Source organism: Lutra lutra, chromosome 10 (genome assembly GCF_902655055.1).
Source record: "Lutra lutra chromosome 10, mLutLut1.2, whole genome shotgun sequence".
Taxonomy (NCBI): Eukaryota; Metazoa; Chordata; class Mammalia; order Carnivora; family Mustelidae; genus Lutra; species Lutra lutra.
In genome coordinates, this window is record NC_062287.1 from 103,963,336 (window position 1) to 103,989,620 (window position 26,285).

General features: G+C 39.7%; 2 protein-coding genes across 2 annotated transcripts in view; one reads left to right on the forward strand and one right to left on the reverse strand.

Annotated features, from left to right (window-relative positions):
• Positions 1-26,285, reverse strand: part of LOC125078668 (membrane-spanning 4-domains subfamily A member 4A-like) — a 210,631-nt gene that overhangs the window by 140,630 nt on the left and 43,716 nt on the right. The window lies entirely within an intron of this gene.
• LOC125078664 (B-lymphocyte antigen CD20) lies at positions 355-12,002 on the forward strand. The gene is made up of 7 exons (XM_047691673.1): positions 355-489; positions 5,907-6,081; positions 6,522-6,641; positions 7,798-7,854; positions 8,589-8,825; positions 9,815-9,916; positions 10,165-12,002. Exons 2-7 carry the CDS (start codon positions 5,923-5,925, stop codon positions 10,381-10,383), a joined length of 894 nt encoding a protein of 297 aa, XP_047547629.1. The 5' UTR covers positions 355-489; positions 5,907-5,922; the 3' UTR covers positions 10,384-12,002.

The window sequence follows — 26,285 nt, forward strand, 5'->3', positions numbered from 1 at the left end:
ACTGGGCTTAATGATTCCTGAATCTCTCTGCTTGGATGCCTTCTTCCCACCTACTCACTCCTAAAAGTGAAGTAAAAAGGTAAAAGTCTTAACAGCCCATCTTTAGAGAATTTCTAGAGCCCTTCTTGCCCTTGGGGACCCACCATCCACACCTGCTTACAGGGTGGAGACTGCAAAGTTCTTCTAATTAAGGTAGCGTAAAGTACGCCAGGCAGTCCCCGGGGGTTCTTTTCAAGAAGTGAAACCTCCTGGTAAGGCAGAAACTTTTTTGTATATCCTTTGGCTCTGGTCAGTGTGCATTAAACCAAAGTGATTGGGGCAAAGGCCAAGGTAGCAGAAGCCACTGATTTCCTGTCACCTGGTATCTATGAGAGGCCCCAGACCTGCCTTATGTCACTCACCCCTGTGTACGTGAGACACCAGCAGTGGAAGTGAACTCAGCAGCAAGCATCTGAATCAGCCACACGCCCCAAGGCCTTGGACACTCAGGTAAGGAACCAGTTTTCTTTAAGTGACTGAAAGGGAGGGAGTGATGGGTAAAGCGTTTGATGGTTTTGGAGACTAGAGATGCTCGGCTTTCACTCATGGGTTTCCCTGGTCAGTTTTTCTGGTATTGTCACAATCTGAGGAGGGGGATCAGGGCTTGCTGCCCACCCACTCCCTTAACCACTCCCTCTCTCAAGAGAGAGCCTGGTCAATGAACTAGGAACCAATCTACAAAAACAGCAGACTGCAGCATGTAGACAAGAGCGTGGTTACTGAGCTCCTGGGCTCAAACCGGAGCTCCACCACCTACAAGCCTATAGCAAGTTACAAACCTCTACCTTCCTTGGTTTGCTCACCTATAAAATGGGAGCAATGGTACTACCCACTGCTTTATATAAGATTACATGAGCTAAAATCCTAAAGCTCTTAGAACCACCTGGTTCTAAAAAGAACATAATCAGCCATGGCTACCATGAAAATATTTCAACTTCTCTTATTTTGAATGCCTTTGTCTCCAAAGATACCCTGCTAGATGTGAATACCCTGAGATGTTCTTAAACATCACAGGGTAACATTTTCTGGAGGGCACTGCAGGGCCATCAAACTCAACACAAAAATCCTGCCTCAAATCTATCACAGAAGTCTATGGTGAGAGTGGGCATGGCAGACGAGGAAGACTTAAGGAAGGGCCACCAAGATGAGTTTTAACCACGTCATTATTGTTTCTTAAAACCAGTATATAATGTGATTGCCTTTCCTGTTTCCCACAAAATGGCTTGATCTCGCAGATCATCAACTAAGATGAAATGATCACCTTTTGGTCCAGCATCTGAGCATTTATGTGTAAATCTTCCCTGAGGAAGAAGCTCAGTTTAACATTTATTGAGCTCACAGTACACACAGGAAACAGGTTCTCTATCTAATCCTAGCAGGATGTATGTTAAGAAATGTACACCCCATTAGAGGAGTTACAGTATTAGCTCACGACAAAGAAAACGGTTAACAAGGAAGGAATGCAGAGAGCTGGGGGCTTTGCAGAAGTCATGCCTGGCAGTCTTAGGTGATGTGTCCAATGGGGAGTTTGGCTATGGAGGGGCTGGAGGGGATCACTTCAATGTGGACAGGGTTCCAAGAAGAAAGCAGGAGATGTGTCCAGATCAGTAGTTCTAGCAGGGAGCGATGGGGGGCAGCTCCAGAAGGGTTGTAGAGCTGCACCATGAAGGCCATGGGGGACCATATACGGGTTTCCCCAGGAGGCAGTCACAGCCCAGACAGAGAGTTCAAGCTCAGGATGAGCAGGCCTTCAAGTGGTGATTCAGGGCCGGATCTAGCATCCCTACAGAAGATGAATCAGACAAGAGAAAGACCAAAGGCAGAAGAGTAGGATTTGGGGGCTAAACCAGGAAAGGAAATGAGACTCAAACTCATGGGGTGACGCTGGACGTAGAAAATGGTCCGCACGCAAGATAAGATACTCTACAGAGGAAGAAGTGGCAGGACTTGGCCACTGACTAAACACGGAGATGAAGGAGCTGGAGAGAAACATGGCTCCTGCTTTTTAAGCTGGGGGACAGGGGAACAGAAGTAAAGCCATCTGAGCGGTCATGCTGGAGGAAGGACCACAGACTCTGCAGCACAGGCCTCGGACAGAGCAACCTCAGTGGAGTGGCCCTGGCAGCAGCCGGCAGTGAAGCCCAGAGAGCAAGTGGGTGGTGAGGAAGTAGAGGAACAGAGTAGAATGAGGAGCTTGGAAGAAGCAGGCGGTAAGGCGGGCACTAGGCAGTGGCTGGGGACATCGCCAGATTGAAGGAAGGGGCTTTGGGAATGGGGACACTGCAGCACATTTTAATCATCCACAGGTTTCCAATAATAATCATTATTGTTTGTTTAGTACATTATAAATTGCAAATCATCTCGTGTTCTCAAACATCCTTTGAATAGTGAGATGACAAAAGCGGCGAGCAACAGCGCCGGGACGAGCACTCTCTGTGGTACAGTACCACAGTTAAAGACTGAAGATACAAGAACCACTTTCTCTGAAGGACTGACGTCCTGGCGGAAGGAGTTGGGCTGAGGAGCACAGGCAGAGGGAAAGGAAGTCAGAACATGCTTCTTCAGAGATAATACGTGCATGAGGCCAGAAAGGATAAAAATGCAGAACTATTTTGAGTGACAAAGGAGGAAGTTGAGGTGACAAAATCTATGCAGCTTTGAACTTCTCATTAAATGATGTAATTAGTGGACCTAAAAGTCATTATTTGAACCAAAACCCATAAAAACTGTGAGATTTTCAGCAGCGGATGCACACAGAAATAGTGGTGCCTTTTAAAAACCAAAAAAAGATTTGCAGAAGTCACTGTGATAAAATGGGGCAGTGCCTGATCAGCTGAACCCGGATGGTAATATAGCTCAGTGAAAACAAAACCCGACTGTGATCACATTTTGACCAATGTGCCCAGTAACCCCTGCTAATGTACCAACTAGGCTTTGAGCTCAACTGTGTGTTGAGCATTGTTCAAGTCATTGTGAACAGTTAAAAAATAATGATAGGGCAAAGTTGCAGGAATCTATGATATCCTCAGGAGTACATGCTCTAACTTTATATATTCTTATACAGTAAAAATTTCATTACCTATTCTACAATGCCCTGGTGCAAAAATATGTGTATATTTTAGGAGATGATTTCCATAAAAAATAAAGTAGCATATAGAAATGAATGTTTGTGTTTATAAAATATTTTACAGTAATATGTGCAGAAGCCCTCGTAGAAATAGAGTTGCCGAAGTGAGACATCAATTTTAACAGCGAAATAAAATATTTCTCCCCTATGGTCATTACTGCCACTAGCCACTGCAGACACACCCCAGTAGGACCTGCTTTTATAGGAGGTTTATCTCACCAATAATACAGACATAGCCTCAGGCAGTTGAAAAATGAGAAATTAAAACAACGCTAATCCAGTTATATCCTTCTGTGCAGAGAATTGATGACCTTTGCTCTTGAAGTTGTCATCACTTAAAAAGAGCCCTCTGGAAAGGAGAGTGGGGATTCCAGCTTATTCCCTTCCTACCCATGGGAAAATTAACCTCTCTGGGCCTGCACTTCCCCATCTGCAGAAAAGACAAATGCCTACTTAGTAAGGCAGGCATTGGGTGGTCTGGCACTAGATGCAAGACATCCCAGGCATGCAGAGCATGCTCAATCAACTGCTGAGCTACGTAGTCTGGCCACAAGGCAGCAGAAAGAGCACAGCCTCAGAGCCACGGTGACTGCCTCCTGGTTCAGCTGTCACTGAGTGCAAAGTTGGCAACAAACCACAGCCCATCCCTGGGTGGCAGCTTCCTCATTTGTCAAATGAACAGAATGGTTTCTGAGGTTCTAACCAGCTCCAAAAACTCTGCCTGGTGATAAGAGTCAGTCTTTAAAGTCCTTCATGGGCTATATTAATACATTCCTTTTCGTCAGTGATCTTGTTGGGTGGTTTGTGGTGCAAAGCACCAAAACCTCCAAGACCACATGACACCTGATAATTGAGAGGTGAAGCAAAAGCAAGTGCAAAGCATGCAATCAAAGACCCCTCTCTTCCCTTCAGCCCATGGTCCTGATAATATTCCGTTTTCAATTGCTTTCTAGGCATCGGAAGAGGGGAGAGGCTCCTGAGTGAAGGGCTGAACCTCTATTCTGCACAGGGTCCAAAGCAGCTGCAGATACCTCGTTAGATAGGTCCAAGCCCTCAGTCACAGTCTCTAGGAGTCATGTAACTGGGAACAAGTGACCTAACTATTCCATGTCGGTGTCACCTTTTCTATAAAATAGAAGCAACAATTCATCCCTTGTCCACTGTGAGGCTTAAATGAACTCCAGATATGAAATCTTTGTCATTATAGAGTGGGTGCAAACATGAGGCCTGGGCGACTCCCAGGCCCCTGTCCCACAGCACACCTGCAGGCGGCCAGCTGGGTGTGACTTCAACAGGATAAGCAGGCAGGATGGACAGTCTTGGTCTCCAAGGCCCCTTACATGACTTAGAGCTGACAAAGATGACACCAAAGATATGTCCCTAAAGAGAGATTCCCAGGGCCCAGGAAAGACCCAATAGAATTCATGTAAGTAATTGACATAAACAAATAAATGCCAAAGGGAAGCACAAGATGAAAAAAGTTGAACAGTCTTACAACATGAGAACTGAGAAGAGTCTTGGTAATAATCACTAACTTCAGAAATGAATAACAATGAATTCTAAGAACAGACCGCACTTCCTTTCTCCCCCTGTACGAGGCACTTTCATATGCAAACTTCCTTATTTCTCACAACCTGTCTGTGACAAGGGATTGGGTCTCATTTTTCCAATGGGAAAAACAGAAACTAGTACTCCTGAAGGCAGTAATACTAAGAACTAGCAGAGCAACTAAACAGGTAACAATTATTCAGACTTGGGTACTTTACATACATTTATTTCCTCCACATAACTACTCAATCCACATAACAAGAGGGATAAGGTCTCTGCTTTGATGGGATTTATATTCTAGTGGGGAGAGACTGCCAATAAACAAGCAAGCAAACAATTGAGGGGATTCCCCAGAGTGGTAAATGCCAAGAAGCAAAAAACTGTGGACTGAGAATTCGAGCAAGGCTCTTCTGAGGAGTTGACATTTGAGCTACACCTGAATGAGAAGACATTATTCACGCACAGACCATCAGTCCGTTTAAGTACTACAGAAACCCTATTCTATAAGACAAGAATTATTATGCCCATTTTATAGTTGAAAAACTTGAGGCCCAGAGAATTCAAAGAACTTGCCTGTAGTTTCACAGCAAATAGCATAATCACAATTTCAACCTCGGCAACCCATCTCAGGAGGCTAGAGTCTTAATATACAACCTTAGAGAGCCTCCTTAAAGTGATTTACTGGAGGTTGCAGAGTTGGTGGCCGAGGAAGACTAGAATCAGCTCCTATGGACCCTAAGGACAGTCCTTACTATACTCCTTCATGATGCCAATGGACAAAAGCAGATAAGCCAAAGGATAAGGACAAGTCAATGATGAAATACACTTTCCAATATGAGGGTGTAAGAAAAGCATCCAGGGATGTGAGACACACAGGACATGCAGACAGATGAGCGTGGATCTCTGATAAAGTGATAAAGTGTGTCCCAAACATCATTGTCAAGAATCCTGGCAGGGATCCCTGGGCCCACAGGTCTTTGCCTGAGATGCCCCTCAGATCCTGTCTTCAAACATAGTAGTAGGCTTTCCCTCATACCCAAAGCCACTGGGAAGACGCCCTGTCTTCCCTCAATGACACTCATGGAAAAAAATATGGAGAAAAGTATTCAGGTGCATGAGACAAGATCAAAGACTGCTGAAAATCCTATTTTCTCTCTCTCTCCCCCCATTTTATTATTTGTTTTATTTTTAGGAATTCTGAGGGTGAAATGACAACATCCAGAAATTCAATGAGTGGAACTTTCCAAGCAGATCCTATGAAAGGCCCTACTGCCATGCATCCTGTTCAAAAAATAATTCCCAAAAGGATGACTTCAGTGGTGGGCCCTACACAAAACTTCTTCATGAGGGAATCTAAAACACTGGGGGTAAGTCAGCTGCACTCCATTCTGTATCCCAGAGACTCTCTGGCCCACAAAAACAGATGCTGTAGGCCAGGTAGAGAATACAACCCAACTAAAAAGTATTTGATCCAACCCAAGGTGTTCTTTATATCTGACACAATATGCCAAATCAGGGATGTGCAGAGAAGTTACCACAGTGATCTATCTCCTTTTGACTTTGTGGTTTGCATATTTAGGGGTTTCCCACCCAAGTTTGTCACCAGCATCCCAGATATATTCTCCTTGGAAATGACCCAGGTGGTGGGTAAGATGGATCTGAACTACAAAGGGTCTTGGCACCTTCGCCACTTCCTTTAGACATTTTATGCAACCCCAAGTCAGGAGCCAGGGCTTCCTGCCTTACCTTTGTTTTCCGACTTGGTGATGACTTCAGTTCATTATCAGTTCCCCCATTCTCTCTCCAGGCTGTCCAGATTATGAATGGGCTCTTCCACCTTGCCCTAGGAGGTCTCTTGATGATTCACACAGATGTCTATGCACCTATCTGTATAACTTTGTGGTACCCTTTCTGGGGAGGCATTATGGTGAGTAAAAACTAAAAACCATTTGGGAAGTGGTGCAGACAAAAAGGTTAAGGAAAGTATATGGCTGGGAAATAGGTTATGAGGCTAAAGTAATTTAGTGGGAAGAGAGGTTGACTAAACTGAGCATGAATCCCATTGAAAGTCAGTGATCACACTTCATGGGAATTCAGAGAGAGATGCCCTACCAGGATCTACACAGGGAAGGAAGATTGTCCAAAGTTGGACCCCTCCAAAATCAATATGGAGATGGGGGAGAAGGCACTAAACATTTGGACTGTACAGTATGGTGTTTCAGAAAGCAGGAAAACATGGGGGCATTCCATTTCCTCCCACCTGGTCCTTCCTCCTACAATTCTGTGTAGTTATCATCATAGATGGTAAAATTAGTCCCATCCCAGATGATTCTCCTCTGGCTTAACAGCAGAGCAGCAATTCTTATGGCCATTTCATGTACATGTTTTCCAAGCTTGTAACCTTGTCTGGGTGTGGTATGGGGCAGTCATGTTTATACCATCATTACACTTCCATAGTTGCTACTACAAAGATATGCCCAGGATTGAAATTTTCAGAACAAAGAGAGATCGATTAAAATAAGAGTTTCCTCCATTTTATGGCCTGCACAGTAGAGAGAAAGATGAGAAATAATTGCCATCACTTCTGGTAGCAGCCAACATTTTCACAGAGTGCCTACGGCCTTTAGGCCAAGTCTTTCCTTCCATCCCGATTCACTCCTCATTGGCATCAAAGTCACTTAATCACTGTAAACTCCAAGGAGAAATTCCACAAATTTTTAAAAAAAAAAGCTAAAAATAAAAATAAAACTACCAAATTCACAGTTGTTAGTATTCATTGACCTGAAAGCATGAGTTTTGCTTCTGGTCTTACTTTATTCCTATCACAGCTCCCCCAGTTAGTTGAATAAAAGGCATAGAATGAACATAGTTGAGCATGAATACAGGAGAAATGTGACTGCTGAAAAATGAATGAACACTATAAAAATGGCTGGACAGTTTAATGAAGGTGGTTGGAAATGCGGATAGCTTTTTTACAACCAGTTCTCAATGTGAAAAGTGACCTCCTTCTCTGCCTCTCTCCCTCTCTGCCTCTTCTCCCATGTTGCCCATGCCTCCCCCACCCACCATCTCTTTTTTCACAGTATATCATTTCTGGATCACTCCTGGCTGCAGCGGACAAAAACCCCAGGCAGAGTTTGGCAAGTAATCATATGTCCTTCTTTCCCCACATCAGAGAAATACCTACTTTCTCAATGGAAAACAAAAAAACCTTAAAGACCTTTGGGATCAAAGTAGTACCGCGTTCTCTCTCAGTCCCCAAAAGCAAAAGAAAGCCGCTGTGATGTTATTCATGATAAACCTGGAAATGAGACCTACAAAACCTGTGTCAGCAGGGAGTTGGTGGCAGTGTTCTTGCCACTGTTTGTTTCCACTTGTTGGTACAGACCCAGAGGGCTCTGTCTGCTCCTTCCCTCCCTATATCCACAGAACAATCTCACTTCATGTGATGGAAGAACCTCCTTCCCTCTACCATCCTATGCAGACAGATATAATCTGAATACTACTTATGTTCACTTACTCAACCGATATTTACTGAATGCCTACCAGGATGTTGGCAGTGGCAGTGAAAGGAAGTTCAAAGGTACAAAATAAAAGAATTTAAGATGAATCCTAGAATTTTCTCTCAATAAACTGATTGGATGTGAAGGGGTAAAATGAGATGGGAAGTGCAAGGAAGGAACACGAGTTAGAGATGGAAGGTTGTCACATTACAGTGACAAGGACACTAAAACCACTGAGATAAGTGTGGTTTAGTATGATTTAAGTGTACTTCCTTTCTGAGTCAGAGGAATGGGATCTAGAATTCCTTCCTAGATTTGACAGCCCAAATGAAATCAAACCCCATTAACAAATCTTCATGTCTCTATTTCAGGCCAAAGGGAAAATGATAATGAACTCATTGAGCCTCTTTGCTGCTATTTCTGGAATAATCTTTTTGATAATGGACATATTTAATATTACCATTTCCCACTTTTTTAAAATGGAGAATTTGAATCTTGCTAAAATTTCCATGCCATATATTAACATACACAACTGTGAACCAGCTAATCCTGCTGACAAAAACTCTCTTTCTATACAATATTGTGACAGCATACGATCTGTTTTCTTGGTAAGTATGAAATCAGGTTTCTTTCTTTTTTTTTTTTAATGTGCTAAGTGGGTTTTTTGTTTGTTTTAATTTTATTTATTTATTTGACAGAGAGAGAAAGAGAGAGAGTACAAGCAGGCAGAGTTGCAGGCAGAGGGAGAGGGAGAAGCAGGCTCCTTGCTAAGCAAGGAGCCTGACATGGGGCTCAATCCAGGACCCTGGGATCATGACCAGAGCAGAAGGCAGTTCTTAACCAACTGAGCCACCCGGGTGCCCCAGAAATCAGGTTTCTTTTCAGGGAAGAAGTTTAGCCTTTTTATTACAAATGTCAACTCTGGATCAAGATATCTGCTACTTACTGTCTATACAGCTTTTGGGCAAGAATTTTAACCACATTCTGCCTCAGTTTCTTCAGCTGTAATATGGGGAAATTAACAGTAAAACAGTAGGGTTGTTTTGAGTAATAAGTTAACATACACAAAACCCTTAAAATTGGTACACAGAAAGTGCTATGTGTTTACTCTAACATTATTATTATTATTATTATTATTACTGGTTAATAATTACTAAGATGATTAAGATGAACACTGAAGAAGTACCTAAGTTACTTTGAACATCTTTTGCCTCCATGAGTTTTTAGTGTAGAGTTTAAAGGGGGAAAATGCATCTTCCAAGTATAGACAGGTTTCCTTCACCGTGATACCACCTAAAGCTGGATACAACTTAATCTGGGATTCAGTGATTAATTTTTCCTACATAAAACAGATTCTTCAACTAATTACCACTGCTTTATCCTCTATCAGCAACATGCATTAGCGATCTGTGGCATGCCAGCTGTTGTGCTAATGGGTTAGGGTTATAAAGATACTAGTAGTTCTCAAGGTCGCTCATTACTCACCTAAAGAACTGACCTTTTAATCATTTAATTTTAGCAAACAGTAATTGAGCACCAATCATATTCCTTATTTCATTATTATATTTCTGCTCTTGTTTTTTCTGTCATTCTTCAGGGCATTTTTGCCGTGATGGTGATCTTTACCTTCTTCCAGAAACTTGTGACAGCTGGCATTGTTGAGAATGAATGGAAAAACCTGTGCTCCAAACCTAAATCTGTAAGTAGTAGCCACCCCGTCCACTAACACCCTCTAGGAAATCATGTCTACAAAAAATGATTTATGGAGAATGTAATCTAATATAACTTTGAGACTAGAAGCTTCATGAAAAATGGTCTTGGCAGATTTCTGGAAAGTAGAAAACACCTGATGAGGCAGAAGAAGTATTTGATAAATGTTCCTAGAGTTTGTTGACAAATGTGCCAATGGTAAAGGTCAAGAAACATTTGTTTAATTTTGTGTCCTAGGATGTAGTTGTCCTGTTAGCTGCTGAAGAAAAAAAAGAACAGCCAATTGAAACAACAGAAGACATGGTGGAGCTGACCGAAGTATCTTCCCAACCAAAGAATGAAGAAGAGATTGAAATTATTCCTGTCCAAGAAGAAGAAGAGGAAATGGAAATAAACTTTCAAGAACTTCCCCAGGACCAGGAACCTTCACCAATAGAAAATGACAGCATTCCTTAAATGATTTTTTTTTCTTTCTGTTTGCTTTTCTTAGCATTAGAAACTAGTGTTCATAGCTTCCAAGAGACATATCCACCCCTATTTCCTGAGGCCTTCTGCAAGTATCCTCCATCTGTCTCTCTGGCCTTTGCATGGAATGACCACAGCTCACTCACACTCGCACTCTCTCTCTCTCTCTCATGCAGAAAATGCAGCCATTGCAGGCGACTGTGCCGGCATGTTTCCTGTTTGGGGCAGCTTACTTACATTACAACAAGGCAGGCTAAGTGTTATATACCACATGATTTCTCACTAGCCTTTTCCTTGGATAAGGCTTTGTAGTAGTGGTCAGTGTGGTAATTCCATCTCTGCCCCTAATGAGAAAGATAAATGTGGGCTCCAGGCAATCCTGAAACTATTTTTAATTCCTTCCACATCTACCTATTTTGTGGAGTCTCTTTTACTCTTAAGGAAAGCAAAAAATAGTAATAATGAGGGGCATTAAGGATCTTTTCTATCTTTCTATGGGGCTGACACTGTGTCCACTGCTCTTAGAGCGTCCACACCCCATCAGGGAAGCTCTAAGTGGCCCAAACCCAACCCCTTCTTTGTACAAACAGCACAGCTTATAAATGGACGTGTCTGTATCTATCTTAACTTTTCCTAACTCCTGTTCTAGGCTCCTGGTTGCACTGTCTACCTACCTGTTCTAGGCTCTTGGTTGCACTACCTTCAGCCTATAGGTGAGAGAAGAAAGAATCAAAGAAAATGTCATAACGAGTACCCAAATCTTAAATGATAATCAATAGTAGTATTTCTAAAGTAATTTCTAGTTCACAAAGTAGGTTATCAAATAATTACATTTGATATTCCATAATCAAGGGAAAAAAGGCCCTATCCATATTTTACAAATAATTCAAAAAAGCTAATTTATAAAAAAGCAAAAGTAATTTGTCAGTGATCACAGCTAGTTTTGAGAGCCTTCTTTCATACTCAGATCTTCTCACTCAAATCCTACGATGTTGGAAATAAGCAAACTGCCTACATAAACTACTTGAGCAAAGTCAACAGGTTTTAATGAGCACCTGCTCTCTACCAGCACGAAATAAGTGTTGAGAGAGACACAGAGTCAGGAATCCAGTCTTACTCCTTGGGGATAAAAAGACTTAGATATTCACAATATTTGGGAAACTACTTACATCATTTATATATACTTAGCTGTTAGTAAGTAATCTTACATAATGCAGACACTAAGTGCTACGGACATTCTCAAAAAAGAAGATCATGCTTGAAAATAATATAATCAGTTATGATGCCAAATCTTAGGCAATAGCCATCCCACTTCTCAATTCCTGTTTATATTCAGACATACTAGTGCCCTACATAGAAAGAATGTTACCATAATCTATCACTTACATTTGAGCATTTTCTATATGTTAAGCGCTGCCAGATTCTGGCAGATACAAAGACAAAGTAATTTCCACTCCTTGTGATATTTTTACTTTTTTTAGGGACCACCAATAGAAGGTATTTACTGTGATTAGAAAAAAAAAAAAGGAGATGAGACATTTCTCTGTCTATGGAAAGTCCTCAAAATTAGCTTTAAATAAATGAAACTATATTAGTGTTCTTGTCTGAAACCGGTGATTCCAACATGGTGTTTACCCAGTCTTCTCCGTTCTTGTGACGTCAGCCCATGAGCAAAGCTCCTATAGCTTTAAATTCATATTCACATAAACTCAATCTGAGTTTGAACTATGTGATGTCAGGACATCAACTATTTATGCCAGGGTATTTTTACACACACACATTCCTGAGGAAAATTTTCATGAAAAGATAACTGAGTAACAGATTTCTCCCACTTAGCACTCCAGAATGCGGCTAACATATGAGGCAAGCACTCTCGCCTTGAGCTAGAAGAAAGGGACAAGAACAGTGGCAGCCCAGAGGAAAACAATTAATGATAAAACCTTCTAAGAAGACAAGATCTCACCTCTATCTTATTTTCCCCACTTCTGAAATATATATGAGAATCCCTCTCCGAATCCATTATGTCTTTAAGAATTTTGTTTTATATATATTTTTATTCAAGTATAATTATTAGCATACTGTGTTATATTAGCTATTCATTCATTTTTATAATCTCAAATAATTATTTTTACTGACCTCCTGTAACTCCTTATGAGACAACACTAACATCTATTGTTAAAGAAAAATGAAAGTAATTGCTAGGATTTCTCCCCAGTTATCCCTTTTGGCAATTTGTTCCTAATGGGATGACTGACAATCCCAGTCTATCTGGGATTGAAGGACTTCCTGAGATGCAGAACTCTCAGTGCTAAAACCCAGATAGTCAGAGGCAAACCAGGTTGGTCACCCCAGCTCACAGTAATACATAATTGTACCTAGTTGCAATCACTATAAAATCTGCTTTTTATACTTAGTATTATATCATACATATTTTTCCTTATTGATATATAATTTTCATAAGTTATTTTTAGTTGAAACTTAGTACTTCATTGAGTCCATATAGAATAACTGAATATTCCTCTATAATTGGGTACTAAGGGCCTTTTTAAATTTTTTAATTTTTTGAAATCATGTTTGGAGCTGCAGAAGACAAGAGCAAGATACAGATTTCTTCTTCTCATTATTCAAAATATGGCTTTACACTTCAAGCATTGTCAAAGTCTGCCCATAGGAAATAATGACATCAAGCCAGGAAATTAATTTTACACTTTGACATGAGAACATCAACAATTCAATACATAGAAATGGCAGTATCAGACAGACTTAGCATGAGTTCATGCACAGATGTGATATGCTTTAAATTCTTGATGCAAAATCTAAAACATTAATGGGGAAGGTTGAAATTAGAAATTTTTCTAAACCTAAAATTCTTTTTTTTTTTAATTTAAGTAATCTCTACACCCAATGTGGAGCTCAAACTCACAACCCTGAGATCAAGAGTTGTGTGCTCTTCTGACCAAGACAGCCCAACATCCCAAGTCTGCAGTTCTTAAAGGGGTTTCCTTTCATTCAAAACTTGGTTGTGTGTTCTGAACTGAAGAGGACCAGGCAATATAAAATGAATATGGTAGGAACATATGGTGGCAAAATCAGAGCTAACTTAAGACTTTTCCTCTGGAGTTGTGTTTACCCTTTACTCACCTCTTCCCTTGGTGACTTACTATGAGAAAATTACTCTTACTAGTATGCATTCTGCTGCAAGAAAGAACAAAAATCTTAGAGTAAGACACAAACTCATCATTGGGAAATCATTCACTCATTCATCCAAAAATATCTGGTGATCTCAGCCTACTGGTGAGCAAAAATAAGCAGAGATCTCTCCTCTTAGAGCTTACTGTCTGGTTGGAGAAAGAGACATTAGCAAACATCCACCAGGCACCTACAATGGGTAAGGCCTACTATTAAGTACAGAGGTGTATACATAAAGAGAAGCCGCCAGCCCTCAAAAATTTTAGAGGTGATTTAAAATTATACATATTAAAAGATAAGCAAGGGGCGCCTGGGTGGCTCAGTGGGTTAAAGCCTCTGCCTTCAGCTCAGGTCATGATCTCAGGGTCCTGGGATCGAGCCCCGCATCGGGCTCTCTGCTCAGCAGGGAGCCTGCTTCCCTTCCTCTCTCTCTGCCTGCCTCTCTGCCTACCTGTGATCTCTCTCTCTCTCTCTCTGTCAAATAAATAAATAAAATCTTTAAAAAAAAAAAGATAAGCAAAAAAGTTAGTAAGAAGACATGTACCTCAACATAATAGAGGCCATATATGACAAACCCACAGCTAAAATCATACTCAAAAATGAAAAAATGAAAGCTTCTCTTCTAGGATCAGGAATAAGGATGCCCACCAAACTACTTTTATTCAACATGGTATTGGAACTCCAGACCACAGAAATTAGGCAAGAAAAGGAAATAAAGGCACCCAAGCTGTAAAGAAAGAAGTAAAACTGTCACTATTTACAGACGACGTGATAGTAGATATAAAAAAAACCCTAAAAACTCCACCAAAAACTCTAGAGCTAACAAATGAAATAAGTAAAGTCACAGGATGCAAATTTAACATACAAAGATCAGTTGCATTTTTATACACTAATAATGAGCTATCAGAAAGAGAAATTAAGAAAACAATCCCATTTATAATTGCATAAAAAAGGATAAAGTACTTAGGAATAAATTTAAGCAAGGAAATAAAAGATGTGTACTCTGAAAACTGGAAGACATTGATGAAAGAAACTGAAGTGACACAAATAAATGAAAAGACAGACTATGCTCTTGAACTAGAAGAAGTAATATTGTTAAAATATCCAAATAACCCAAAGTAATCTACAGATACAATGCAATTCCCATCAAAGTATCAAAAGCATTTTTCACAGAACTGGAACAGAGATCCTAAAATTTGTATGGAACCAGAGAAAAGACTAAAACAGCCAAAGAAATGTCGAGGAAAAAAAACAAAACTGGAGGTTATCACACTCCTTAATTTCAAAGTCTAATACAAAGCTATAGTAATCAAAACAGTAGAGTCCTGGCACTAAAACAGACACATAACATCAATGGAATAGAATAGAAAGCCCAGAAATAAACTCACACTTACACAGTCACTTAATCTATGATAAAGGGGGCAAGAATGTACAATGGGGAAAAGACAATTCCTTCAATAAATGGAACTAGGTAAACTGGACAGCTAATAATACTCAAAAGAATAAAACTGGGCCACTATCTTACACCATATACAAAAATAAATTCAAAATGGGTTAAAGACTTAAGTGTAAGACCTGAAACCACAAAACTACCAGAAGAAAACATAGGCAGTAAGCTTTTTTTAAAAAAAATATTTTATTTATTTATTTGACAGAGATCATAAGTAGGCAGAGAAGCAGGCAGAGAGAAAGAAGGGGAAACAGGCTCCCTGCTGGGCAGAGAGCCAGATGTGGCGCTCAATCCCAGGACCTTGGGATCATGACCTGAGCCAAAGGCAGAGGCTTTAACCCACTGAGCCACCCCGGCACCCTGGCAGTAAGCTCTTTGATATTAACCTTAGCAATATTTTTTTTTGTACCAGTGTCCCCAGGCAAACACAATAAAAGCTTAAAATACGCAAATGGAATCATGAAACTAAAAAGCTTTTGCACAGCAAAGAAAACCAACAACGAAACAGAAAGGCAGACTACTAAATGGGAGAAGATATCTGCAACTCATATATCCAATAAGGGGTTAATATCCAAAGTACATAAAGAACTTAGACAATTTCATATTTTAAAAAACCCAAATAAAAAATGGGCAGAGGACCTAAACAGACACTTTTCTGAGGAAGACATACCGGTGAACAACTGGCACACAAAAGTATGCTCAGCATCACTAATGATCAGGGAATTGCAAATGCAAACCACATGAGATATCACTTCACACAGTCAGATTGGCTATTATCTCTTACTTTTTTAAAGATTTTATTTATTTATTTGACAGAGAGAGATACAGTGAGAGAGGGAACACAAGCATGGGGAGTGGGAGAGGGAGAAGCAGGCTTCCCACTGAGCAGGGAGCCCGATGTGGGGCTTCATCCCAGGACCCTGGGGTCATGAAGGGAGCCGAAGGCAGTTGCTTAATGACTGAGCCACCCAGGTGCACCTGGATTGGTTATTACCAAAAAGGAAAAAAAAAAAAAGTGTTGGTGAGGGTGGAGAAAAGGGAATCCTCAGACACTGTTGGTGGGAATGTAAATTGGTACAGCCACTATGGAAAACAGTATAGGGGTTCTTCAAAAACTAAAAACAGAACTACAGGGGCATCGAGATGGCTCAGTTCAGCAACTGCCTCTCGATCTCAGCTCAGGTCTTGATCTCCAGGCCAAGAGTTCAAGCCCCACACTGTTAAAATAAAATATAGAACTATAATACAAAATAGCAATTCCACTTCTGAGTATCCAAAGAAAATAAAAACACCAATTCAAAGAGATATATACAACTCTATGTTCAATGAACAATTATTTGTAATAGCCAAGGTATGGAAGCAACCTAAATATCCATTGACAGGTGAATGGAGAAAGATGTGAAGTGTGGGGTGTGTGTGTGTGTGTGTGTGTGTGTAATATTACTCAGCCATAAAAAATAATGAAAACTTGCCATTTGAGACAATATGGATGCACATAGAAAGTATTATGCTACAAGCAGTAAGTCAGACAAAGAAAGACAAATACCAAATGGTTTTACTCACATGTGAAATCTAAAAGACAAAATGAATAAATAAACAAAACAGAAACAGACTCACAGATACAGGAAACAAACTGTTGGTTACCAGAGAGGGGAGGCATTGGCAGGGGAGAAGCAAAATCAGTGAAGAGGGTTTAGAGGCAAAAACTTTCAGGTATAAAATAAATAAGTCATGGCGATGTAATGTATAGCATAAGAAATGGAATACAGTCAATAATATTGTAATAACTTTATATGGTGACTAACAGTCACTAATTTGAGGTCATTTCATAATTCATAAAAATATTGAATCATTATACATACACCTGAAACTAATAGGATATTGTATGTCAATTTTACTTCAATATAAACATAGAATAAAAATTTATTTTATGGGGAAAATAAAAGGAAACCAGTAGAGGTTCAGGAAAATTCAATGGGAAAAAAAATCTTTTCAATAAATTGTGGTGGAATAGCTAATAACATGAAAATGAAATTGGACTCTTACCTCATACCACAAACAAAATTAGCCCAAAATGGAGCAGAGGCCTAAACATAAGAGCTCAAACTAGAAAACTCTTAGAAGAAAACATAAGTGGAAACTTCACAATGTTGGATTAAGCAACGGTTTTTTAGGAATGGCATCAGAAGCACAAGCAAACAAAAAATAAATTGGACATAATAGAAATAAAAAATTTTTGTGTTTCAAAAAAAAAAAAAAAAGAAAGAAAGCCTTTTGTGCTTCAAAAGACACTATAAAGAAAGTGAAAATACAACCTGCCAAAGGGGAGAAAATATTTGTAAATCATGAATCTGGCAAGAGTCTAGTATCCAAAATGTATAAAGGGAAAGCTTACAGCTCAACAATTAAAAAGGCAAATATCCAATTTAAAAAGTGACAAAGGATTTGAATACATATTTCTCCAACTTACCAATAAGCACCTGAAAAGACACCCAGCATCATTAGTCACTAGGGAAATGCAAACTGAAACCACAATGAGAAATTACATCACCCCCATGGGGATGGCTATAATCAAAAAGAAAGTAACAAGAGTTGGTTGAGTATTTGAAGAAATTGGAACCCTCATATAATACCACTAGTGGTAATATAAAATGGTGTAACTCCTTGAAAAATGTATTTGGCAGTTCTTCACAAAGCTAAATGTAAAGTTACCAAAAAACCCAGTAGTCCACTGATAGGTATATTCTCAAGAGAACTGAAAACATAACACAGAAACTTCTACACAAATATCCTTGTATACAAAAACCAGAAACAGCCCAAATGTCTATTAACTGATGAATAAAGAAAATGTGGTGTATCCATATAATAAAACAGTGTTTAGCCATCTAAAGGAAAAAAATTCTGGTACATCTCACAACATGGATGAACCTTGGAAACACCTCCTTAAGCACAGGAAGCCAGAAACAAAAAGTCACAACTTTATGATTCTAGTTATACAAAATATCTGTCACAGGAAAACTGACAGAAACAGAGCCAAGGTCAGTGGTTCCCAGAGGCTGGGAACAGGGGAAAAGGGATAGTGACTGCTAATTCAGGTTTCCTTGGGAGGTAATAAAAATATTCTGGAATGCATTGTGTGATGGTTACAAAACCTTGTGAATATATTTAAAAACACTTAAAATGGGTGGGTTTTATGGTGTGTAAGTATGTTCCAATAAAAATATTTTTTAAAGATTTTTATTTATTTGACAGACAGAGATCACAAGTAGGCAGAGAAGCAGGCAGAGAGAAGAGGAAGCAGGCTCCCCGCTGAGCAGAGAGCTCGATGTGGGGCTCGATCCCAGGACCCTGGATCATGACCTGAGCTGAAGGCAGAGGCTTTAACCCACTGAGCCACCCAGGTGCCCCCCGATAAAAACAGTTTTAGAAGAGAAGATGTCTGGGAAGGACTAAACAATGTAAAATGCTAGTGCATAGCACAAAATAGTTGCCCAACACTGTTAAGAAACTTAGTGAGCTAGGGCTTAGAGCATCACAAGAAAATCTCATGGAATAGGAGGGGTTTGAGGTGAATTGAGAATAGGCAGAAATTCTGTAGTTAGAGAATAAGGAAAAAATATTCCAGGTAGATGGGGCAATACCTATACAGGATGAAAACAGAAACGTTCTACTTGTGTTCAGGGGCAATATCAGAATCACTTAAACAGGTTTTGGTTAAATTAGTTGAGTCATTAGACCCAAGGCAATAGAGAAAGGCTAGGACAACAGTATGCGGAATCTTCAATGTCCACTGCATCTGGACTTGGATTCCTTTTTTTTCTTTTCTTTTTTTTTTTTTTGGACTTGGATTCTTAAGCATTAGGGAATCACTGGCCGTTTTTGAGGCAGGAGGCAAGAAGTTACAATTAGTAGTTCAGAAGATAAGTGAGACAAGAGGAATAAATAAGAAAGTAGATCTGAGTAAAAAAACTAGAGAAAAGGGTGAGTGTATTTAGAGATATTCTCTAGAGATATCTCATTAAGGTAGAACTTAATGGATGTGAAGGACTTTATTAGCTATAAAAGGGAAGAAATCAAAGATCTCTCTCAACTTTGACTTTGGATGACAGGGGTAGGGAGGACATGAGATGGGGATGATACTAATGGAGAGAGGGGACAAGCTGAGAAACTGTAGACCCAGATATTGGATCATGAGCGCAGACTGCACTGGTTCTAGAATTTTACACTATGGACTAAAGATTCCTTCTGATACGCAGACACCCACCTGCAACTGCAAGTTTGAAAACCAGATGAAAGAACAGTCCTGAAAATGGAACTGCAGGAAGGATTCACTTAAAACTGATAGAGTTAAGGGGCGCCTGGGTGGTTCAGGGGGTTAAACCTCCGCCTTCAGCTTGGGTCATGATCTCAGGATCCTGGGATCCAGCTCTGCATCAGGTTCTCTGCTCCGCCGGGAGTCTTCCCCTCCTCCCCGCCTCTCTGCCTACTTGTGATCTCTCTCTCTCTCTCTGTCAAATAAATAAATAAAATCTTAAAAAAGAAAACAAAACTGATAGAGTTAATGAATGGGAGTTCCCAGGGGGAGGGTGACACTTTGTTTAAGGAATGCCTACATGTAGCTGCTGCCAGAGAAAGTGAAAATAGTAAAGATGAAATTGAGGATGTCCAGAAAAGTAGGAGAGGGACTTAAGAGAGCGTCCTGTCTTGGAAGCTGAGGGGGGACTTGTGTCTCAAAGGGCAAAGAAGCTGCAGAGCAGTGTTGCTGAGAAGTCTGAAAACATGAGGACTGAGTAGAGGCCAACGGGTTCAGGAATCAGGAGGTCACTGACAGCATTAGGAGAAGCAATCATAGAGCGGTATTCAGGAAAGAAGACACACTGCAATTCACTGAAAAGTGAATGTGGCAGGAAAACATTTAAATCATAAATTCATCTGCGTTGGGATCTTTAGTCGTTAAGGGAAGAAAAGAGATGATTCAGTGGTATGAGAAGCAGGAAGACAATGACCCAGAATGCGAGGCAGCTTAAAACCTGCAGGCACAGACAAGTATGAGGCTACATTCATTTAACAAATTCAAGTATTTATTGAGTGCCTACTATGTGCTTTGTACCGTTCTAAGTGACGAGGCTAAAAGCAGTGAATAACACAGACAAAAATCCCTGCGCTTGTGGGGTTCACGTCATTCAGATGCATTAACCTGCCGCCACCAGTGAGTGGAGAAGAGGGTGTGGCCAAGTGTGGACACTTGAGTTCACTTGACAGCTGGGGCTCCGCTGTATCACTTCCAGCTTACGTTCTGACAACTTACACTTACGGGTGGTTTTCACGGTGTCCCTGATCTTCAAACCAGTGTGCTCTGGCTTTGATAGGAACAACCAACATGCAGCGCGGTCGAAACAAATCCGTGGGCTGCAGCATCGGTGGCAAGAGCAACAGTTCTCTGGGCCAACCAGGTGAGATGAAGGAATAGAGAAGTCGCGGGCCCTAGAAGCTCTCATCGTGTAAATAACTCTGGCACCATTTCCAACGGTTTCTGCAGTAAAAGAACAGCCGAGACATCCAGCCACCACTCGGTGCTTTCACCTTCGTGGGAAATGAAACTTGTTAAAGTTATGCTTTTACGTTTGCAGGAAACAGCTGCAGTGAGTCTAAGTTTATGGCAGGAACAATCCAAGTCACAAGATTTTCACAAGAAAATTTTATTAAAACTTATTACATGAAGCAGACACATGCATTTTATTTAACTAAAGTTGAAATTTTAAAAACTCTCACGTGATTTTAAGGTGCTTTGGTTTGAGGACCACTGGTCCATATACCTTCTGTGGAAACCAAGTAATTAAAAGAATTTAGGTAACTTCTTATCACTTTAAGCTATTTCTAAAATACCCTTTTTCATCATAAAGACATTATTTCAAGAATTTTTAAGAAATGATGGGGAAAAAAGACAACATAAAATCTAATGGTCTCTTCTGACCTTCCAACTTTCACCTTGCTCTCTAGATACTTCCACTTCATTGTAATTCTCTGCCTGGCACTGGTTTGCCACAATCTGATATCCCTTTATTTGTTCATTTCTTCTTCTGAGAACACAAATGCCTGAGAGCTGGGACTTGATTGCAGTGTTCATCACTGAACCTCCAGTAGAGTGTGTGCTACAGAGAAGGTCCTCAAAGAACATCTATTAAATAATGATGGTTGAAAAGCAGTTCCTTATATGGTTACTTATATTCATATCAATCAAGAGACATATGCTTATCTCTATATAACATTTATAATGGATTTCTTTATAAAAAAAAAGATTTTATTTATTTGAGAGAGAGCATGAGCAGGGGGAGTAGCAGAGGAAGAGGGGAAGCAGACTCCCCACTGAGCAAGGAGCCCAGGGCAGGACTCGATCTCAGGACCCTGGGATCACAACCTGAGCGGAAGGCAGAGGTTTAACAGATTGAGCCACCCAGGTACCCCTATAATGGGTTTCATGTACGTATTTTTATCTTTCCATATTCTTATTTTAATGGCTATATAATAGTCCATCACAAGAAATGCCAAAATTATTTTATCCAACTATCCCACTGGTGAGCATTACAGCTGACTGTAGCTCTACACTCTACCTAGCTGTCTATATATCTAGGTATCTGTTTTCTCATTTATTAAAGAAACTTGCATTAGAAGTCAGTGAAATATTGAATCAAAGGGATTTCAATATTTTTCATGTGCGACAATTTGTTCTATGGTTTGTAGATAAGATGTACCGTTCCCCTAAAAGATAGAGGAATAATAATTTTAATAAATTACCACACTCTTTCACACCTTCCTTATTAATTCATTAAGTAGAAAACTGTATGCCATCTTGATAATTTCTTATTGTTAGTGAAATGAAATAGCATTCTAATATATTAATTGAATTTCCCTTTTTTATTTGCGTAAAATGTGTTTTACCTTTGTTTATGCTTTTAGTAAATTAATAACATCAAATATTTAAAACATAGTGGAAATGCAAGACATAACAAACCACAAGACCCAAATAGTGTGGAATAAAGTTATATTCCTTTTTCTCCCTCTCTCCACTTCTCTTTTTCTTTCCTTCTTTTTTCTTCTTCGTTTTTCTTTTTCTTTTCTTTTTTGGAGGGGAAATCCTTAAAGGATGCTATAATATGTAAATAAATGAAATAAGAGAGATAAGGAAGAGATCATTTTAAAAGAGAATAGGGCTGGTGACAGGAAAGATACAATGAGTTAAAGAAAACAGGAGTAGAATGTTATCAGAGAAAAAAGAGAAAATGGGAAGCCAATATTTAACAGCATTCTATAGCATTACCTAAGAAAGAGGGAGATGCTGAATGAGGGGGGGATAACCTTGCTGAGCTAAGCTACTATCCAACATAGAAGAAATGAGAATTGCTCTTTTTGGATATTCAGCAGAGAATGAGGTGCTGCAAGAGATTTTACAGTCAATAAGAGATTATGATGGTAGCAAAAGGTATCTTAAGAGGAGATAAAACCAAGGACTAGGTGAGACATCCAGAAGAAAATGAGCTCATCTTGCTTATGTCTAGATGCAGAGCAGTTCAGGTAATGATTCAGTCAGGTAACGAATCATCGAAGTCCATAATGAATCAGTCAGGTAATGAATCACTGAAGTCTACATTTCAACCGGCAGGTCAGGAATGAGGACAAAGAGCAAAGGGACAGCAATGGCAAAAAAAGAGCAAAGCTTTGCTGGAACAAAGGCTGCTCTCTATAAGGCATCTCAGTTTAAAATTATGCCTGCACATGATAGGACCAAAAGGAGGAAATGGATTTAAATTAATACAAGAAATATATTGGTTTAAATAAGGGGAAGAGAAACTGCTTTTTGTTAAATATACACCATGTAACAGACATTAGGGCAGAAGCATTACAACCAGTAAATTATGTATTCCTCACTGCCACCCAACTACAATGGGTGTGATTCCATTTTACAGATGAAGAAATGGAGTTTAAAGAAATGTCACTTCTCAAAGTCACAGGGCTAGTAAGAGGGCCTCTGAGATTCACAAATCAGTGTGACAACAAACTTCTCCTACTGTCTGTCCTAAGGCTAAAAAGGAAAATCTCTGTCTTCCTTCTAAGGATGTACCATCTTCTATCCATCCTATAATTCACCTTTTTTTCACATTGTAACTTCTTTGAAATCTCACAGTGTTACAGGTTAAGTGATACCACTTTATTTCCTTAGTGATTTATTAAAAAATGGTGCATCCTACCAATAATGATGTGACAGATTCAGTGAAATTAGATATATGAGTGGTTCTCGACAGGAGTTCTGGAGGTATTTTTAAAAATAAGAAAATTTAGATTTGGATATTCACTCTTAGATGGATGTAGATGTCTGCAACAGAAAATTTCTAAGAGGTGACTTCTTTGTTTGACTATGTTCTTTACACTTAAATGATGACTCTTATCTCCAAAATATTCTACGTTCCAATAATTGGCAGAAATCAGTTTCTACAGAAGCTCTTTTGCTTTGATTGTCTAAAAAACATGAACATTTTGTGAGAGGCTACACCCACAAAAAATATTTTATTAATAATGGAAAAGCTAAGGTGTGCTTGGGGGGCGGGTATCCTATAAAATCAGAGAAGGATCATGGAGGAGAAAACCTGGGTCCTTCCCCCATAATCAAGAGATCAGGCCCACACTGCACCTCCTTCATCTTCTACGCCAGAAAGCAACAACCCACGGAGGTGGGGGAAGTGAACAGGATGTCCATCTGGGGAGGGAAAGAGGAGCTGGCCAGTCCTGTGTTCCCCTACATCCCTACCCCTGTTTTCTAACATGGGGAGATGGTGGGCTGCATTTCTCCCACTCAAAAACTCAGGGGAGAATATGAAAGGGAACACCAAACATGGCCACTTCTCTTTTTAATTGATTCTTCTGGGGGAGAGTCAATGAGAGAGAATTTAGAGGTCACTAATGGATCCCAGTATAGGCCAAAGTGACATTCTCAGGCTGATGCTTTAAAACCAAAGGCTGCTTCCCAGCCCTAGAGATCCCACAGAGAGCTTACCTCAGAGGCAGTCCTGTTCAAAGGCAGGGTCAAGGAGACTTGGTGAAATCCTTCCCCACCAAGCACTGTGAATTCTTCTCTTATGAACTGAATGGATTGCAGAGGAACCCCATATTTCATTCATTTTCATTCACTGACTCTCTCATTAGGATATCAGCTTTTCCACTCCCCTCAGCATCCCTAGTTCTTAGTCAATCCTTTATGAATAATTACATTATACCTTATTCTTTAAGAACCTAGTGAAATCACCTCTGACAGAACTTCCATCAGCAGCACTAACTTGTCAAGGCACTCGGATTCCAAATAAAGTAAGTACGTCTTTATCTTCTACACAACTTTCCTTTCCTCCAGTATTATTTCAGGTATATCTGTAATTGTGGCCTGGTATTTAATAAGTCGGCCTCCATAATCCATTGGTGGCCTTTGGTTTCTAAGACATTTTGGACCTGGTGTGAAGTCATTATAGTCAGGGACTATCCCATAGTGAGCTCTGAGGCTCTTTTTACAAGGAGGGCTGTTCTATGCTTAGCTAAAGCACTTGTTTGCAACTGTACCTCAACAGACTCAGCTTCTAGGATAAATATAACTAAGTGGTGAAACCATTAAGAATCCCTTATACTAATTACAAAGGATCACTGGCAAGTAGGAGTAAAATTGTCTCAGAAGATAAGGGTATCCCCAAGTGCATTATCCAATTCAATCATAAAGAAAGTGGGGTCATCCATTAGCTCCACAAGTTCATAGTTAGCCCTGTGGGGTGGGGTATGCTTTGGCTTTTAGGCAATTTCATTATTCCAGCCACACACAAGGTGATAGTTAAGTTATATAACTGTTGGGGAATTAATCCCATTTTTCAGCTGTTTAAAATATTATGTGCCAATGGGGTTCTGTTATTATCCCTACAGAATAATCAGCAGAAGATTGTCTACATGAGTTACTGTGGTAATTTAAGTTTGCCTCAAGTTGTCTAGCTTAGGTAAACAACAAACATTTAAAGACAGTCAAATCTAGAACTTAACATCCACAAAGGTGTGTTATTGAAACATAGTTTTTCTCTCTAAAATAATCTTCATTTCCAGAGATAGCCAAATTAGTACTAATTTATTTGAAAAACAAGTCCAGTTTAAATAGATTTGGCCTAATTATTTACATAAGATCAGCAAGAACAGTGAGTGATCATATAGATCTTTTCGAATCTGCTTTGCTGGAACTTTATAAGGAATCTCTAGGTTGAACTTTTAATAGTCTTTCCAGGCTAGAAGCCAAGCCAAGTACTTGCCATCAGACATGTCTGCAATACCGGTCAATTTGGGCAAATTCCTCTTCCTGAAGTCCCCAAAGTATCCTGAGTTTCCTGCACTTGCCAGGAAGTGACATTTTTTACTCACTTGGTGAGGCTGCTTAGGAACTCTGTAAGCAAGGTATCAGGCCAACAGTTCCAAAGGGCTTTATGGCTCCAGGCTTCATAAAGTCAACCTCAGTTCCTTAAAGCTGTCTGGTCACATTTGAGTCTATGCATGTATTTCTCAAATATGACATTCCAGTCAAAGCCTTGATAAAATAACCAGTGTTTCCAATGGTGTCCTGTTACAAGGAAAACAGATTCTTACTGAACTTATGCAAATGACTGATTGCCATGGAAGAAAGAATACTTACTGAGACCTTTAGAGTTTCAGAGGGTTCAGAGAGAGAGAAGAGTTGAATGCTCTGATTTGTTTACAAATGAATATTTTTACATTTCTGTAAATCACAGATAACTTAAGTAAAATTCTCCTTAGTGTGGAAGAGCCAACATTAGAGAACCAGCAATGTTTAAAATAAAAGACACAACACTATAATCTTTTAGTTCATTTAGTCCCATGTTACTAATTTTGGTTTAGTTTGAATGCAGCTTTAGATAGTTCTGGAAATTCTTACTCATTTCAGTCCTGTTCTTAAAGATACTGAATACCTGTGTTGTCCTGAAAGTCCTTTTTATGAATCTCCTTGAAGAAAACTCATTTTACAAGAGAATTAGAACCAAAAAAACCTCAGAAATGGACATTGTTAGTGATCTGATTCTAGAGTTCACTGTGATACTGTAGACAAGGAAACTCAGTTATCCTGTGACCCATTGATACATAACACTTCAATAATTAAAATATCAAGTGATGACCTTATCAAAACATTAAAACTTTAGGAAATGTATAGAAGCTCTAGAATAGT